At 42.2% G+C, this 19,895-nt stretch overlaps 1 protein-coding gene across 1 annotated transcript; it reads right to left on the bottom strand.

Annotated features, from left to right (window-relative positions):
* Positions 1–9: 9 nt before the first annotated feature.
* Positions 10–13,214, bottom strand: LOC103637903 (putative transcription elongation factor SPT5 homolog 1). Its single transcript, XM_008660913.3, has 22 exons — positions 12,563–13,214; positions 7,153–7,388; positions 6,926–7,069; positions 6,691–6,852; positions 6,533–6,616; positions 4,031–4,101; positions 3,605–3,962; positions 3,355–3,510; positions 3,162–3,259; positions 3,036–3,084; positions 2,813–2,965; positions 2,574–2,717; positions 2,403–2,502; positions 2,071–2,238; positions 1,951–1,999; positions 1,786–1,877; positions 1,318–1,387; positions 1,083–1,137; positions 867–975; positions 608–751; positions 423–520; positions 10–347 (listed from the first exon to the last, which is right to left on the bottom strand). Exons 1-22 carry the CDS (start codon positions 12,915–12,917, stop codon positions 105–107), a joined length of 3,138 nt encoding a protein of 1,045 aa, XP_008659135.1. The 5' UTR covers positions 12,918–13,214; the 3' UTR covers positions 10–104.
* Positions 13,215–19,895: the final 6,681 nt, after the last annotated feature.

Raw genomic sequence — 19,895 nt, 5'->3', positions numbered from 1 at the left:
AATCGAAAATGATGGTGCAAATAAGCAAAGCTTTATTGCAAACGAGGGCATTGTTACAGAATACGTTCTATGACGGACACGTTACAACATATACATCTAAGATCTTAAGTGGCCAGTTTGGCCAAAATCACCATATCTAAGATCTTAACTTCGTATGTTTCGTCAAGCCTCACTATTCCGTCAGAACCATCTATACCTATGAGCTTTCCTGTGTACCCACGGAAATTGCCGTTCAATATCTTGATCCTGTCGCTCTTCTTCGGCCTGATGACCTCGACCTCGTTCGCAAGGACCGTCACCACGTCACCGTTGCCCGACGACCCAAGTGCAACCCGGCAAGATCCATCCTGTAAGTTGAAGTGCACATGAGCAATGGCGCTGGATGAAACTCAACACAATTTTCTAGTCCACCACACACGTACCCCGAGTACTTCCCTAACCACGCCAGGGCCGTCATCACCTCCCCTCAACACATTGACCAAAACATCCGGCAACAGCCATGCAACTTCACCATCACCACCTGCAGGCATTGCGCCACATGGTTAGATATCTATAAAAGCACAGCAGCACATTAAAATCTGAGAACATAGTGATCACAACAGCACACCTATTATTGGGGACAGCATATCCATCCCAGCATTGCCTGGGGTCATTGGTTGACCACCAGGTGTGCCTGGAAGGTACGAGGCTGAGTTTGGCGTCATTGGTTGACCAACAGGTGTGGAAGGCACGTATGGACTTGGGGCATTTGCTAAGAGATCAGAATGTGGAAAAAATAGCATCATTCGCGTAAGTATCCACACAATACAGAATAAACGCATAGTTACAATAGTACACTGAATAAATAATCAAATAGATTTCTATACCATAGTTATCCCTGGGAGTAGGAGCGTCATTGAAACTAACTCCTGGAGTATTTGCCCACCCCGATCCAGGTGTGGGGGCTTCATATGGCCGAGCTTGTGGGGTTCCTGGCTGAAAAGTTTGGATAATCGCAAGAATACACGTAGGAGTTACACATCTGGACAAAACAAGTTACTAAAAAGTAAATAAGGAATAGGACAGGAGCAGCAGAACCTAACCTGGTAAGCTGGACTGCTACCCCAAGTAGCAGGATTTCCATCTTCCCAATTGTCCCTGGTAAATGACCAACACAATAACAAACCATATATCAATGTCTACCTTTCGAGTCCAAATACAAAAGTAAACAGCAAGCTGCTGTTTGGAACAAAGAAATCATCTTTTTGTCCCAAGCAGACCCAACCCTAGTTCCAGGATACATCGATAAAAAAAATCATTGTGGAAAAAAATTACAACCTTGGAGGACTCATAGGAGCCCAGGCTCGACTTCGCATGGGAGTCCGCATTCCATCATGTATTGGTGTTGCTGTAGCAAACGCAAAATGAATGACATACTGAATGCATGGAACAGATGATGCCAATATAGATTCTCATTGAAAGCTTATTATGGTACGTATGCTTGATTTGAGGTCACAGCTTAGGTTCTCTTGTTCATTGCAACAAATAAGGGACAAACACACAGGCCAGTGCCCAGACGAAAGGACCCAAAAAAGCATTATCTTTCCTTTTTATAAAATCCGTAGAAAAAGGATATTTAAGAACAATTAGATATAAGAAAACAAATGTATCAACCATGGGAAGCAACTTGTAATGTGGGGAGACTCAAAACACAACTAAAAACCAGTGGCAGCTCATGGGTGAAAAGATGTATCCTTTGACCTAGAGGAACATATATGGAAATACGAGGACAAAAGGCAAACAAACCTCCAGGGTCCCGCATTGGAGTCTGATAAGCATGATGCGGTGTTCGAGACGGGTGCATTGGTGTTTCACCACCCAATGAATAACGAGGTTCACTGATGACATGATAATATTCAATTAGCAAAATACATAAGAAAAGATTGCTTAAATAAGTGGACAAGATATTACCGGAATGGCGTCGCGACTGTAGGTGTGTCAGCGATATCATCTCTTTTAACTGTGTATTAGTCATATTAGCCTCCAACATATGATAAGTCACAGGGCATAGATAACAATAAGAGGATTCACCTGTGACAATCTTCATCAATGAATCAAGCTCTACACGTACGAGTGCACCAGTCACCTCTTTAACACGGCCACGGTATCCCTTATAAGGGCCAGATTTAATTTTGATACATTTACCCACCAAGGCATCATATCCTCTACCACCACGGCCGCCTCCAAACCTTCCACCATCTGCATTAGATGGCAAGGCTATATTAATATATAATCTACAGCTGCTACAAAGTAACTACCTTTGCTTCAAGAAATGTAGAATATTTGAATAGTCCTCTGTAACATATCCAGGCAAAAATAAGCCTACGAACTTGGAAAGCGGAAGTATCAAAATAAGATCATACAATTCATATTAGGTCCTCTTGGGGGCAGCCTTCCTGGAGATTGCAGAATGCTTGCTGAAGATCGCAAAGCATCAAGCCGTGCATCAGCTGTGTCCATACCCTGAATCAGTAAAGCGAAAAATGAGACAGATTCTCAAGTGTAACTAAGGATCAAAAGGATTCAGTACAAACATTTCCTCGACGGCCACCAGTTGATCCACCAACAAGAAGGCAAGATTGCGCTTTTGCACAAATAAAACCTGCATGTTCAAGGTGATGCCTGTCATAGATAAACAGCATCCCCTTGTGTATGTGTTCCACAGGTCCTTGTTTCCCCTAATTTGGCAAAACATGGATGTAAATACAATAAAGGTAACAGATAAACAAGAGTCAAAACAACCAACCAAAATCATAACAGAACTGGGACATACCTTGCATGCTCCTTCAACAACCCTTACAACATCCTTTGCAGAGATAATATTATTAGAACGATCTTTAGCTGATGAGCGCCTTTCAATTTTGCTTTTTATTTCTCTTAGTTTCACGAGCACAACTTCAGGTCTATCTGGCACTCCTTTCAGAACCTAAATATACACCTTAGTAATTATAGTGTGAAGTATAATCACCCTTACTAGAATAATATAATATAATTACCTGAAATGCTTCAGCTTCCACCCTTATAATTACTCCAAATGACAAGTTGCTGAAAATGGATTGACGAATACAGTTAAGTAATCAAAATAAACGAGCTACGAGTGTTTATTCGAAGAGTAGTCTTACTCTAAAAGGACAAGATCATGCAGTTCATAATCACCAATTCTGGTTATTCCTGTGGTGATTTCAGAGCTTTCGACGACATGATCAGCAAACACACGGATCTGTGTCATCCAACAAGAGCACATTGAGAACAACAAATTCTTTCAAATAGATCAGCTTAAATTTTCTTCATAATTGTGAAAATACAATCACTCACATGTTCTTTAGTTGTGTCAGACAAAATGATCAAGACATGCCCTTCCACTTTAACGACCATGCCAGTAGCACCTTCTTGGACACCTGAGATCACCTTGACATGGTCACCAGGCTTGAAATATTTGCAAAGCTCCTTTTCATTGAAGGCTAATGTTTTCTGCAGTTACAAATGTATTCACAATAGAAATACTGTAAGCCATTCCTCCACCAAAATTTCATAATAATAAGTAGCTATAATTGCAATTAGTTACCGGAAGATCAGATATTTTTGGTCTGATGTGAACGGTTTCATCCTCTACTTTTTCAACCCATCCCTCCAGATTTTTCAAGTCGCCTTTAATAACAATGACAGCATCACCCTTCATAAAATGCCCTTTTTTCCTGTTTGCAAATAGAGTAGACAAACTAGCCATGTCGCCATTCATGTCATCACCAGGCTTCTTAAACTTCTCAAGCTCATCGAAAGTCGGTTGAATATTACTTTTGTGGATTGATTTAGTTGAGACTGATTTGTACAAGAAACCATCTTTAAACTTCAAATTATCAACCCACTCAAAGTACTCCCCAGATTCTTTATCTCGCCTCCGTTCCACACGAATATGCATCTCCCTGTTTGCACAAGATTAGCAAACAATAACATAAACAATTAGATCAATTCTCAAGAAGAAAAATGTCACCTCGCCTCATCGATATTGAAGAATCGTGGTGGTGGGACAAATGCTTTCTTCTTTACAATGTCTCTCCCTTCCTGAAATATAAATTATCCATCAGGATAAGAACCCCAGTGACCTGATTAACTCAACAGCTCAATCAAGAGCAAGAAAATAATCAAACATGAAATCAAAAAATTACTTCAAATAAATACAGTTCATAGATCAGAAGATGCTTTTGTTTTAGGAAAAAAATGACCAGAAGATATAAAAAATATGGTGAAATCAATTATAAAACATGAAAGCTCCCTTCAACTACAAATGGTAGGTTGTTCAAAGATTGTAGTCGGTCAAACTTCTTAAATTTGATCTATCAATATATGGAAAGTTATATAGATTGACAATGGGAAAATATTGGGTGCAAACCCTCCACCCAGTGGAATCGTGAAAACCCTTTAGATAAACATATGGGTTGTTATATATTTTTTGAAACTATGCGCATCTATAATGTATCTTCAGATGCACGTTGTAACAAAATTTGAGATTCAAATTCATTTTTAAAAATTCCTATAGAAATAACAAATTTGAGATGTGCATGCACTAGAGGATAAAATTCCTATGAATTTGGTATCTAGTGTAAGCGAAAGAGCCTCTAACTGAGTTGGTGGTTAGGTGGTTTGAGTAGCACTCGTCAGGTCCTGAGTTCACCCCCCCCCCCCCCCACCATGGGAGCGGGGTTAAAAAATTCCCTCGTTTGTCCCATGCCAAAGCATAAGTTTAAGGTCCAGCCCTAGTCGCGGTTGTTCTCAAATGGGCTACAGTATCGCTTATGGGTGAGGCAAGGGTTCAGGGGGTTTCTCTGTTGAAGTGTATAAGTGGATTGCCGACCTTCTCCTAATAGCTTAAGCTTTTGGGTTGGACTGATTAGTGCGTCTACTCTAATATGGTATTGGAGCCAGAGGTCTCAAGTTCAAATTATGCCAGAGGCTTTATTTGTGTCTTCGCCCCTTTATTTCCACGTTTGCGCCTTTCTCTCTGGTTGCACGGGAGTGCGGGTGTTGAAGTGTACAAGTGAATTGCCTACCTTCTCCTAATAGCTTAAGTTTTTGGGTTGAACTAGTTAGTATGTGCGTCCACTCTAACATGGTATCAGAGCTAGAGGTGTCGAGTTCAACTCCTAGCAGAGAGAGGCACATTTACGCCTCTCTCTGGTTGCACATGAGTTGAGGTGTGGAAGTGTGTAAGTGAATTGTCGACCTCTCCTTAAAGCTTAAGCTTTTGGGTTGAATTGATCAGTGCGTCCACTCTAACTTCTTCGACCTATATGAGGTCTTCTTAATACAATACTCGGGGTTGTCTTACACCCACAGCTCGAGCTTTTTTGTTTTCTAGTGCACCCTGGAATTTGTTATTTCCATATGATTTTTTCTATATTGATTTTAAATCTCAAATTTTTCAAAACAAATTATATCCATAGATGCACTATTGATGTGTATGGTTTCAATTTTTTTGAACATTCCTATGTTTTTGTAAAAGGTTTTTATGATTCCATTGAGTAAAAGGTTTGCACTGAATATTTTCCTGATTGACAACATATGTTTGATGTTACTAGATTCTTCGTAGAAAATACTTTCATGATATTATCTTATGTACTATTCCCTCTACTCCAAAATCCAAATTATAAGAAATTTTGGCTTTTATAGATACATTGCTTTTACTATGTATCTAGACAATGTATATCAAAGTGCATAGCAAAAGATATGTAATTATGCATCTAGAAAAAACAAAATGTCTTACAATTTGGAATGGAGGGTGTATGATTTTTTAAAACTTGCAAGTCAAAATATCAATATGGATACCCTGCTGATGTCCTAAACCACTTAAATTTGGAATCAGTGGGAGTATATTGTCTACAGTTTATTCTCTTATGTTGTCTATCAGGCTATGGACCTGACACCTGAGTTTTGAATATATCTTTAGCTAGTTGAGTATGTACTACCTCCGTTCACAAATAGATGACACCGTTGACTTTTTTCAAAAACTTTGACCACTCGTCTTATTCAAAATATTTATTCAAAAATGTAAAATTTTAAGTCAAGCACAAACTACCTTAAGTGATAAAACAAATCACAAAAAATAAATGATAACTCATTATTTTTTTTGAAACGAGTGGTCAAAGTTTTTTTAAAAAAGTCAACGGTGTCATATATTTATGAACGGAGGGAGTACTTGTTAACGCAAGTGCATAATCAAAGAGAATAAACTGAAACAAATAGATTAGCTCCACTCCTTGATTTATGCAATTAAAGTTGGTAGGAAATAATAATAGACAAAATTGTAAGACTGTGAGAAGTGTAATGCTTTGAGCCTTTGAGTACAACTTCAAGTACAACCATGTACCTAAACCATTCAGTGTGCATCTATGAGTTTTCCATCCAAATGATCTTAATCTTTGGATCTTTAGTAAGTTGTACTCAAATAGGTGTACTTGTAGCACTCCTATTGTGAGAAACAAGGGTTAGAACTTACCAGTTTACTAGCCAAAGCTTGTAGATCTATTCTAGGGATCAGCTTCACATCTACTCTTTGACGTACATTGTCAACATCAACAACCTGCAAAACACGACCACATAAACATTTGAAGAATGGTATACAGTATATTTATAAGAGAAGTATTGTGGTAATACCTTAGCAAGGTCACCTTTATATATGCCCAATTTCATTCGGACCCAAGAATCCCTTGACAGATCGACAGATTTGCTCTCAACAGAGAGGACATCTGCCATTTCTTTTATAGGCACTAATGTTATTTTTGCCGAAGCATAAATGTTTCGTAGACCTTTGCAAGCCTGCATAGACCAAGTTTAGCAAGTACAGAATGAAATCAGAGGTAAAATGCCAAGCATACACAGACATGCTTACCTCTTTGACATGGGCCTCCTTCTCAGCTTCAACATAAATATAATTTTTTAGATGATCCAACGCCACGACTGACTTTATTTGAAGGTCTGACCTATCAATGAACTTTTGCATCAGACAAATCGCAGTCTCTCTCTCATGCCCAATCTGAGGTCACAGTTATGTGTTAGTAGAGCTGAAGTAGGCCAATAAACATCCAAGCAGTTTAATAAGATAAATCTTGAGCATACCGCACATTTGACCATCCATAGTTTAGGATCCTTCACCGAGGGCAGCAGAGCTTGCTGTTCTACTTCTGCAGCTTCCTCACCGTATTCAATATGAGTAGATCTTGCGTATCTCTCCCGCACTTGTCTCTCCATTTCATCAATGTCCTCTTCTTCATCCCTCATAGGAATAGAATGACGTCTTGAACCCCTAACAACATCCTCATCAGGGAGGTCCGCCCCAGCATCATTAATAAAATCTAAAAAGAAAGGCAAAGGAGCAGACATCAGTCAATTATAAACCTGAACATGCTTCTGTTGCTTAGTACAACAAATAAGCACAGAGCTCATTCAATTTCAACATTTAAACAGTTGTTTACAAATCCAAAAGAAATAAATAAAATCATACTCCCACTGTCCCAATATATAAGGCGTGCATGTATTCCATGATTCAAACTTTGTAATCTTCACTAACAATTTGTCTAACAATATGAAAAATTGAAAAGTTTGTGCTACAAGAGTGGTTACAGGTTAGATTGGAATTAGCATTTAGAAATACTTTCTACTGACCAACCTTTTTTGCCACAAAGGATATATTTATAAGAGAAATTAGTAGTCAAAGAGTGGTCTCGAAGACCACACCAAATCGAACTGTGCCTTATATTTGGAGGGGGTAACAAAATTATATGGCATGTTTGCTTCTGATTTAAGTAAGTGTTTGGGCTGCTGCTGAACAGCTCATCCATCCAGCTGCATGCCTGCAACCTATCCTGCTTAGCGCAGCCTCTTCCCTCTGGCTGCTGATTTGCTGTAGCTGCAGACACCTCAACCGAACAGGCTGACAATGCATCACCATGTTAATATCTAGTTTGCCCTACAAAAAAGTACTCCCTCCGTTCTTTTTTATTTGTCGCTGTTTAGTTCAAAAATGAACTAGCGGGCGACAAATATTCGAGAACGGAGGTAATATTAAATAATATATTCCACCTAGGCCCAATATTAATTCTTTTCATAAATTAGTATTAAGTAGCATTGGAGCAAAACAGCTGACTTAAACATTCACAGTTCTTGTTTGTGGTGTATAGATAGATCAGCACTCAGTTCAGAGATGAAACAGTTTAGTATGTCCAATCTATTATTTCCAGTAATCAAGGGAGGTAACTGTGAAAACAGAAGAAAGCATGGACCTAATTGGCATATTTCCAGGGTTACAAGTAAATCACATCAACATAGCCTTTTAGTCCCAAGCAAGTTGGGGTAGGCTCGAGTTGAAACCCAACAAGATGTCACCAAAAGGAGAGAGAGAGAAAGGGGAGGGAAAAGCTTTTGAGAGCACTAAAAGGAAAAAGGCCTAATCACGGTTCGGGCACGTGGATAGCTTCTTTCCAAGCACTTCTATCCAAACACAACTCCATTGGAATATTACATTCCTTCAAGTCCCTTTTGATTGACTCCTCCCATGTCAAGTTTGGTCGACCTCTACCTCTCTTCACATTATTGTCCCGTCTTATGATGCCTCTATGCACCGGTGCCTCTGGGGGTCTCCGTTGGACATGCCCAAACCATCTCAACCGGTGTTGAATAAGCTTTTCTTCAATTGGTGCTACTCCTAGACGATCACATATGTCATCGTTTCTCACTCGGTCCAATCTTGTGTGCCCACATATCCAACGCAATATACGCATCTCTACGACACTTAGTTATTGAATATGTCGTCTCTTAGTAGGCCAACACTCAGCGCCATATAACATAACAGGCCTAATCGTTGTCCTGTAGAACTTGCCTTTCAGCTTCTGTGGCACTCTCTTGTCGCATAGGACTCCTGATGCTTGACGCCATTTCATCCACCCCGGTTTGATTCTATGGCTAACATCTTCATCAATATCACCATCTCTCTGTAGCATCGATCCCAAATAACGGAAGTGGTCCTTCTTTGGTACTACCTGGCCTCTTAAACTTACATCTCCATCCTCACTAATTGTAGTACCAAAGTCACATCTCATATACTCTGTTTTGGTCCTGCTAATTCTATATCCTTTTGACTCTAGGGACTGACGTCATAACTCTAGCTTTCTATTTACTCCTTCCCGACTTTCATCTACTAGAACTACATCGTCAGCGAAAAGCATACACCAAGGGATATCCCGTTGTATATCCCTTGTGACCTCATCTATCACTAAGTCAAATAGATAAGGGCTCAAAGCTGAACCTTGATGTAGTCCTATGATAATCAGGAAAACATTTGTGTCACCATCAATTGTTCGGACATTAGTCACAACCTTGTCATACATGTCCTTGATGAACATACTTTGTTGGGACTTTATGCTTATCCAATGCCCACCACATGAGATTTCTAGGTATTTTATCATAGGCCTTTTCCAAGTCGATAAAAAACCATGTGCAAGTCCTTCTTCTGCTCCTTATATCGCTCCATGACCTGCCTTATTAAGAAAATTGCTTCCATGGTTGACCTTCCAGGCATGAATCCAAATTGGTTCATGGTGATATGTGTCATTCCTCTCAGCCGATGCTCAATAACTCTCTCCCATAGCTTCATAGTGTGGCTCATGAGCTTAATCCCTCGATAGTTGGTACAACTTTGAATATCTCCCTTGTTCTAGAAGATTGGTACTAATGTACTCCTCCTCCACTCATCGGGCATCCTGTTTGTTCGAAAAATATGGTTGAACAGCTTGGTTAGCCAAACGATAGCAATATCCCAAGGCATTTCCACACCTCTATTGGGATACCATCCGGGCCCATCGCCTTGCCCCTTTCATCCTCTTTAAAGCTTTTTTGACCTCTGATTCTTGGATCCTACATACAAAGCATCTATTTAAATCATCAAAGGAGTCATCCAATTAAATGTCCATAGTCTCATTCTCACCATTGAAAAGATTGTCAAAATACCTCTGCCACCTTTGTTTGATGTCTTCTCACCAAGAGTTGATCCATCTCATCCTTAATGCATTTAACTTGGTTGAGGTCCCTCGTCTTCCTTTCTCAAATCCTAGCTATCTTATAGACATCTTTCTCCCCTTCCTTTGTACTTAGTCTTCGGTAAAGATCATCATAGGCTTGACCCTTTGCCTCACTCAGAGCTCGTTTTGCAGTCTTCTTTGCCACCTTATACCTCTCTATGTTGACCGCGCTGCTGTCATGGAACAAGCTCCTGTAACATTCTTTCTTCTCCTTTCTTGCCTTTTGAACATCCTCGGTCCACCACCAAGTATCCTTAGATTCACCGCTGCTCCCTTTGGTCACTCCAAACACCTCTGACGCCACCTTCCTAATACAAGTTGCCATCTTCACCACATGTTGTTTGCATCTTCTTCTTCGGACCAAGCGTTCTCCACAAAAACTCTTTCCCTAAAAACATCGGATGTCTCCCCTTTGAGTTTTCACCACTTCGTCCTCGCAATTTTTGCTTGTTTAACCCTATGGGTACTGATCCGAAAACGGAAGTCAGCCACCACAAGATTATGTTGGGGCACAACACTCTCTCCAGGTATCACCTTACAATCCAAACAAGCTTGTTTATCTTCTCTCCTCGTGAGCACGAAGTCGATCTGGCTCGAACGATGGCCACTGCTAAAAGTCACCAAATGAGAATCTCTCTTTCTGAAGAAAGTGTTGGCTATCACTAGGTTGTAGGCTACAGCAAAGTCCAAAATATCCTCTCCTTCTTGATTCCTACTACCATACCCGAAACCTCCATGAGCCAGCTCATAACCTACATTTGTTGAACCTACATGACCATTGAGATCTCCTCCTATGAAAAGCTTCTCATTGGTGGGTACCGCTCTGACCATGCCATCTAAGTCTTCTCAGAACTTTCTCTTCTCGCTCTCACTGAGACCAACCTGAGGTGCATATGCACTTATAATGTTCAAGACTACATCCTCCAAAACTAGTTTGACTAGGATAATCCTATCTCACTGCCTTTTGACGTCCACCACTCCATCCTTGAGGGTCTTATCAATCAGGATACCTACTCCATTTTTGTTTGCCACCGTTCCTGGGTACCATAGTTTGAAACCAGTGTTCTCCACCTCCTTCGCTTTTTGCCCTTTCCATTTTGTCTCCTGGACACATAGGATACTAACACGCTTCCTTCTCGTTGCATCGACTAACTCTCTTAGCTTACCTGTAAGGGACCCTACGTTCCAATTACCTACACAGATCCTAGTCGGCTCAACTAGCTTCCTTACACCTCGCACCCGTTGAGACATATGCGAAGACCCTTGCACATTTGTCACTACACCCAGGCGCCGATGTAGCGCGCCACTAAGGAAGCGACGACCCGATCCTTGCTCACTTGACACCACATCCAGATCACGACACCGCATCCAGATCCAGGGTTACAAGTAAATCCTTACAGCAAATCAAATGTGTCCTAATAGATCAAATTGCACAATGAGGGTAAAAGAAGACCAATAGAATATGAAAGATAATTTTGATTTCATTCCAATAAAAAGTTTCAGCCTAGAGGCATAGTTTTTTTCCCTGCTGCATAAGGCCAAACAATTTGAACTGTGATGCAATTTATGAGTGGATTTTCAACTTGATGCCAAGGCCTTGTCAAGCTTCAAGCACCTTATCCAACATTCAGAAGAACAAAATAAATTCATTTGATGGCATAAGAAGATTTAAGTTCAATCAACTGTATGCAGTGTTTAGTACAGTGTTAATATGGCGTCGAGAACTGACTGTTTCCAGTCCTTTCAAGTAGTTTTCAAAAACAGCGGACCCATAGGTTTGTTCTCATGGGCAACTTTGAAGGCTTGAAATGATCTGGCAGAACAAATACAAGTCTCCAACTGCAGTGCAAGTTCAGGCCATTGCATCAAGTTTGCCACAATACCATCCAACTAGGTCTGGTTCCTTATACCCAAAAAAAACTTAGGTCTGGCCACCATTGCTATAAGCTTATATAAAGGTTACCTAATATAAACTTGAGGTTGAACAACAAAGCAAATTATCAACTGAACAGATAATTAAGACAGGATTTGCACACGAAACATATTCGGAGGGCACTTCAGCTAACTTTTTTATCTAGAAAAAAATACTCTTACTAATCACCATCGCCAAGGGTGCACCTCTATCAATATATGAATATATCTAAACATGACTACACTCCATTTTAAAGTCTGAAGCAGAGGCGAACATCAAAATCAGCTGCTTTAGCTGCACAACTGCTATGGAACTAAATTTCTTGCCAACCTGCAGCTACTACCTAGTCATGGAAACAAAACAAATGAGGTGGATCCATCCAGCGCATAAAGTGTTTATAGAAATTGCTAGTTTCTCACTATATCCCCAAATCCAGTTCTGGAAATCGACCAAATTAGGTCAGATCTCAACAAAGCCGCAGAAACACCACCTAAGTGCTAAACGAAGCATCATGACGCAATAAAATAGGGCGACCACTCACCGTCCTCGCCCTCTCCTTCGTCCTCTTCTTCCTCATCCTCGTCGACCTGGGCCTCCTCGTCGAAGAATCCTCGCACCCCGCCGCCACCCTTCTTCCTCGGTCGGCCACCGCCGTCGTCATCCTCATCGTCCTCGTCCTCGATGGCCGAGTCGTCGATAAAGTTGTCTTCCCGCGACCGCTTCCGCCCGCCGCCGCTCTTGGCGCCGCCGCCGCCGCGGGAGGCCTTCCCGCGCCTCGTCTCCTCCTCGTAGTCGTCCTCCTCATCCTCATCCTCGTCGTCGTCCAGGTCATAGGCATCCTCCTCTTCCTCCTCATCGACCTCGTCGTCGTCGTCGTCGTGGCCGCGCCGAGCCATCGATTTTGCGGCTAGGTTTTCGAGCTCTCGCGGGATGCACGCAGCGGAAGGGGAAACTCCTCGCGGCGAATCGTGTGAGCGAAGAAGAGGCGAGACCGAGAGCGGCGAGCGCGAGGGTGTAGAGCCGAGCCGCCTCGCAACTCCGCGAAGCCGCGCGTAAGGCTGCCGTCGACCAAGGCCGTTGGATTCCTGTCCGGAGCGCTGAGATTCGCGGCCAGAGTGGGCTGGTTTCGGGACATGAATTGAGCCGGCCCTGGCAGGGTGTTTTTCTTGCAAAGACTGCTCATGTTTTGAACGCCGTTGCGGAGAGAGCTCGTCGCCGTCCTGGACTCATGGTAAAGCAGCGTCAAGAAATAATATCACAACAGGTGTCATTATCTGCACATAATTTAATATCACAACACTAAAGGCCTGTTTGATAGGCGACTGCGACGCCACAGCACGCCGCACACCCGCGGCGGCTGGAGTGTGGCGCGGTGTGGATCCCGAGTCAGCCTACCAAACAGGCTCTAAATTTCAAACCAATCCGATATGATTTTATCACTCAAACATGTCTATAATCACATCTCACTTAAATTTTGTCAAATGGACATGTTTCAACACATTGTGAATCGAACTTACAATACACTTACCAAAAACAAGTCTTATAAACTTATCCGACACAAATCAATCCAATTTTGATTACTAAACATTCAATCAATTCTCATCTTATGCGAGCAAACAAGTGTATATATCCAATTCAAACAACTAAATAAATTGATCAAACAAATAATATACCTTGTATTTGTATATGGCTCATAATCACCCAATAGCAAGCTTTCAACTTCAAATATTTTCAAGCCACCAAATATATATTCAATCATTCACAACTCGGTATTTGCACTTGCATATGTAGAACATTTGGGCTTCACTAGTATTGTCACGATATTGAGTCGTATATGTGCACTAGGCTTAAATTACTTGATTCAACATAAGATAGACCAGATTAATTCCATTTGAACCAAGCCTCAAAAAGCCAGTGCTACCTGAAAGTCACCTAGAGGAGGGTGAATAGACGAAACATAAAATTTATAAACTTAAACACGCACTAAGGTCGGGGTTATGGTTAGAGTTAAACTCAAGTCGCAAAGAGAGGGAAAACAAATCAACCAAGAAATAAGGTGAGTGAACACGGTGATTTGTTTTACCGAGGTTCGGTTCCAAAGAACCTAGTCCCCGTTGAGAAGGTCACAAAGACCGAATCTATTCCAACCCTTTACATCTCTCAAACGGTCACTTAGACCGAGTGAGCCTTCTTCCTTAATCTCACGGGTCACTAAGACCCCCGCAATGACCACCCACACTTGGTGTCTCTTGCCTCGCTTACAAAGCACTTGAGAATAAGAATGAGAAAAAAAGAAAGTCAATCCAAACGACAAGAACTCAAATGAACACAAAAATCTCTCTCACAAGCCACTAAGTGTTTGGAGTGAATTTGGAACTTAGAGAGGATTTGATCTCTTGTATTGTGTCTTGTAGTGAATGCTAGAGCTCTTGTATTGAATGTGATACTCAGAAAACTTGGATGCTTGGAGTTGTGGTGGTTGGGGGTATTTATGTAACACTCGTTGCTCCCACGCAATGGGTGTTACCAAAAACCCTTCCCACAAATTAGAAAGCATAAAAAAAGATGGGGACAGAAAGAAAAATATGGCAGCACCTCCCTTGAAAGTTGCATAACGAGAGGAACACAGAGTTTATACATGATGCAAAAGAAAGATAATCCGCAGTGTATAATTAAGATGCAAATGTAGAAATAAACATTCAATATAAAAATTAATTCAGCCAACCAAAAATACGACCACCATATATACTAGAACATAATAGACCACTAGCACACCCTATTTCATAATAATCAACCTCCTTGACTCGAAACCCCTGTTTAACATTATTACTAAGCAGTGGTATAATTATTTAGGGGTGTAGTGATCGTGCTGCTACTTTCCTCCTTTCCCCAAGCAAAGTTCAAGTGCCTGCATCAAACAATGCAAGAGTGAGATGACACATCTCAGCAAGTAAAATGATCAAACAACAATTGGACAACGTAAACAAACCGTGTTTTAACAACCACGAAGTTCACAACTCATTTCTTGAATACTAAAATGCAGCAAGTATACAAGGTACCAAATACCCAGTTCCAAAAAAACACAAAGAGAAAATCCACAATATCCACGTAACCACGACAGGTTCCACGTCTTACCCATGAATGCACATGGCTACAAATACAGTAATGACTTCTGCCTTCATACCTCTAAGAAAATGAAGCTACATCATACCTCTCCTCGGGCAAGGTATGATGCTTATTGTACCGGTACGGTCGGACCATATGATCACGACGAAACTTCCATGCAAAGAATGATGGATGCACTATGCATGACACCAACATGAGACCACCCCATCTAACATGTGTTAAATATATACTTCCACTTCCTCAAAATAAGAATCAACACATGTAACATGCTCGAACAACGCCCTTAACAAATGTAAATAGTAGAACATGAATAACTTCAAGCAACAATTCTCAAAATGGAGTACGATGATGAACACATTTGACATGGATATGAATCAAGAACAGGACACATAAATCGACCAACGGTATAAACCATCACTATTTTACTTGCCTTCACCATGAATTTGGACAAAGCTCTAATTACGATCCGGAAGTCTACCACCTGTGTTTTGACACACATCTTAGTGCACAAATCCACATAATAAACGCTCATAAACAACGCCGCACATACGCATAATTCCAAACCCGTCGCGAGCGACAACTCTCCCCATCACCCACCAAACTGCAGCGGTGCTGCTTGACAAATTCATATCTTTAAAATTATGACAGCAATGATATCAAACAAAAACTCCAGAAACATCTACATAAAATTTCCCACAAGTTTTGTATACAAAAGATAATTAAATTCCAACCTCTAGATGGCCCCAAACAGCCCACGAGATACACCATGCGTTCAATTTTAGGACAACAACCTAGCTGAGTTCAAAATGCGATATCTCCTCAAATATACCTCCGAATCGAACGCATAAGTACTCCTTGGAAAGATATGACAAAGCTCTACATGATTTTCATAGTGATTACTGCTAATTATCCCCGCAAAATTCCTAGAAACTACTAATATTACTTTTGTTCGTCCACCAACAAAAATTCTGGACAGTACCTCTACCGAATCGCTTAGGTGAACGGATAATCAAATGAATTGCAGCACAAATAAAAAGATAACCACAAGATCACCTTGAGTTCTTCCTTCCCTACTTCCTTCTTCCTCCCACCAAAACTCCAATTGAAGGATTGCACCAACACGAAGGAGATCCAAGCGGGGATGGGCTGCACCTTGGAGAGGAGGAGATGGGGGCGGCTAGGGTTGTGTGATGGGGCGGCTGCAAGAACTTGGGGTGGTTGTAAGAACTTGGGGGAGAAGGAGAGGGATGGGGGGCCAAAGGGTGGACAAGAGGGGGTGGTTGCAAAACAAAATAAGGAGGAGGGGGACGGCTAGGGTTGGGGGGAAAGAGTGGGCTCCCATCCATCGGATCGAGATCAATGGCCCAAACCCGCTCTCACGTCAGTGCTCCCGACCCCAGCGTACAAGTCAAAAAAGTTCTACTGCTTCACTGAGGTATGCCTCCTAAAACTCCAAACCCCAATAGCACAGGACATGGAAGAAAAGAGGAAAATAAACTTCAACTTCTTTTCAGAAAATTGGGTATCACACTCTACCCCCTTAAAAAAGAATTCGACCTCGAATTCCGATGCTTCTATCGGAACAACAAAAGAAAGATTAGCGAAGACAAAGAAACTCACCCATAACGAAAAGTTAGGGGTACTTCTGCCGCATCAGCTCCTCAAGTTCCCAAGTAGCCTCGCACTCAGACTGATTAGTCCACAAGACCTTAACATACTTAATTGATCTCCTTCTCATGACACGCTCCGAGGACTCCAAGATACGCACTGGGCGACACTCCAGAGTCAGATCCTGCTGCACAACAATCGGTTCCAACTTGATTTGATGGTCCGGATCCCGTAAAAACTTCCTCAACATAGAGACATGAAATATCGGGTGTACCCCTGCCATGGAATCCGGCAATTGCAAGCGATAAGCCAAGCTGCCAACCCGTGCCAAGATAGAGAACGACCCAATGTATCTCGGGCTAAGCTTCCCGGAGGCACCGAACCAAACAACTTCTTTAGTAGGTGATACCCTGAGAAGGACTTGATCACCCACTGCAAATTCCAAGTCCCGCCTCCTCACATCAGCATAACTTTTCTGACGGCTCTGAGCGGCCAAAATATTCTGACGAATTTCTCGAACCTTCTCAAATGTCTGCTGAACCCAATCAGGACCAAACAGAGATCTCTCTCTCCCAAAGTCTCCCAGCACAAAGGGGAGATACACCGCCTGCTATATAAGGCCTCATATGGTGCCATCTTGATGTTAGCCTGGTAGCTGATGTTATAAGCGAACTCGGCCAAGGCGAGATGATCCTCCCAGCTACCCTTCCAAGACAGAACACAAGCACACGACATATCTTCCAAGGTTTGGATAGTTCGCTCCAACTGACCATCGGTCTAAGGATGAAAATCAACACTAAGAGAGAGCTTGGTACCCAATGCATTGTGAAGACTCTCCCAGAATTTGGATACAAATTTGGAGTCTCGATCTGAAACAATGGACTTAGGGACCCCGTGAAGCCTGATTACTTCTTTCATATACAAGGGAACCAACTCTGAAGCTGAATTTGTGGTCTTCATGGGAATAAAGTGCGCAGACTTAGTTAAGCGATCCACTATCACCCATATAGCATCCCTGCCCCGAGGAGAACGAGGTAAGCCCACCACAAAATCCATGGTGATATGCTCCCACTTCCACTCCGGAATTTCCAATGGCTTCAATAAACCTGCAGGCCTCTTATGCTCGGCCTTCACGCGCTGACATACTTCACAGGCGGCCACATACTTAGAAACGTCAACCTTCATCCTCTACCTCCAGAAGTTTTGCTTCAAATCTCTGTACATTTTGGTTTCGCCAGGGTGAACGGTGTAAGGCGTTTTATGAGCTTCTCTCAAGATATCCATCTTCACCTCTGATTTCTGAGGCACACATAGACGGCCCCCTGAAACAAACCAAATCATTCTCATCAATGGTGAACTCACGGGGTTTACCATCGCCGACCCTCTTTCGAGCTTCCTGCAACAAACGATCCTGCTGCTGAGCCACGCACACTCTCTCCAGAAGAGAGGATTGAATGAGCATTCGAGTCTCCTCTCTAGCGGTGCTGACATAACACAAAGCGACCCCCATACGGTCCAGATCTGCAATCAAAGGCATGGCCACTTTTGGAACCCTGGACCTACTAAGGGCATCAGCCACCACATTTGCCTTCCCCGGGTGATAATGAATGGATAGATCATAATCCTTTATCAACTCAAGCCACTGACGCTGCCTCAAATTCAGCTCTTTCTGAGTGAAAATATACTTGAGACTCTTATGATTGGTGTAAATGTCGCAAGATTCACCATAAAGATAATGCCTCCACGATTTTAGGGCAAAGACAACCACGACCAATTCGAGGTCATGAGTCGGATAATTCCCCTATGCTTCCTCGACTGCCTTGAGCCATAAGCAATCACTCTGCCTTCCTGCATCAACACACAGCCAAGACCAATACGAGAAGCATCCGTATAAACTGTGAAACACTTACCACTCTCAAGCAAGGCTAAGATAGGGGCGTTCACCAACTTGTTCTTCAATGCCTGATAACTGACCTCACAATCGTTGGACTAGACGAAAATAACACCCTTCTCCAAGAGTCTAGTCAAAGGCTTAGCAATGCTGGAAAAATTTGGCACGAAACGTCGATAATATCCGGCAAGCCCCAAGAAACTTTGGATTTCTGAGACACTAGGGGTCTCTTCCACTCCACCACAGCAGCGACATTCTTGGGGTCAACCGCAATGCCCTGCTGATTAATCACATGACCCAGGAAAGCAACTTTAGACAGCCAAAAAGCACATTTCTTCAATTTGCCAAAGAATTGATTCTTCCTAAGAGCACCCAGAACGAGACAGAGATGCCCCTCATGCTCTTCCTTTGTTTTTGAATAAATCAGAATATCATCCAGAAACACGACCACAAAGTCGTCCAAGAACTCATGTAACATCCTATTCATTGCTTCCATAAAAGCAGCAGGGGCATTAGTTAAGCCAAAATACATGACTATGAACTCAAAATGCCCATACCTGGTGCAAAAAGCTGTCTTCTCAATATCCTCCTCATGAATCCTCAACTGATGATAACTAGAGTTCAAATCAATTTTAGAGAACACCTGGGCACCCCTCAACTATTCAAAGAGAACCTCAATACGAGGTAGCAGATATTTATTCTTGATTGTCACTTGATTTAAAGCGCGATAATCCACACATAACCTCTTGCTTTTATCATTCTCCACAAACAATACCGGGGAAGCCCATGGCGACCTGCTAGGCCTAATGAAACCCTTAGCCAGCAGATCATCCAATTGTCGCTTCAATTCCACCTGCTCCTTTGGAGCCATCTGATATGGGGCCTTATGATTAGGCTGCGTACCTGGAATCAGTTTGATTTCAAAAGCCGCCCCGCGCCCCGGTGGAATGCCTGGAAGCTCCACTGGAAACACGTCAGCATAATCACCACACGGATGTCCTGCACCCGCAAGGCAGTCCCACTCTCCACCACCATGGAGAAGAAAATTCCCGACTTCCTTGACCGATGATCCGGAAGTAATTGGGTCAACAGGGAGAGAGTGAACTTTGGAGAACTCCCCAAGAATACCACCTCCCTACCCGACGGCGCCTATAATGACACTGTCTTCCAAAAACAGGATATAACTGCGCTGTTGGGGGCCTGCTTCGTCGCCGAAGGTCCTTTAAGAAGAAACACCTTCGAAGGATCA

This window comes from Zea mays, chromosome 9, assembly GCF_902167145.1.
Source record: "Zea mays cultivar B73 chromosome 9, Zm-B73-REFERENCE-NAM-5.0, whole genome shotgun sequence".
NCBI lineage: Eukaryota > Viridiplantae > Streptophyta > Magnoliopsida > Poales > Poaceae > Zea > Zea mays.
This window is presented reverse-complemented; position numbering and strand designations above follow the sequence as displayed.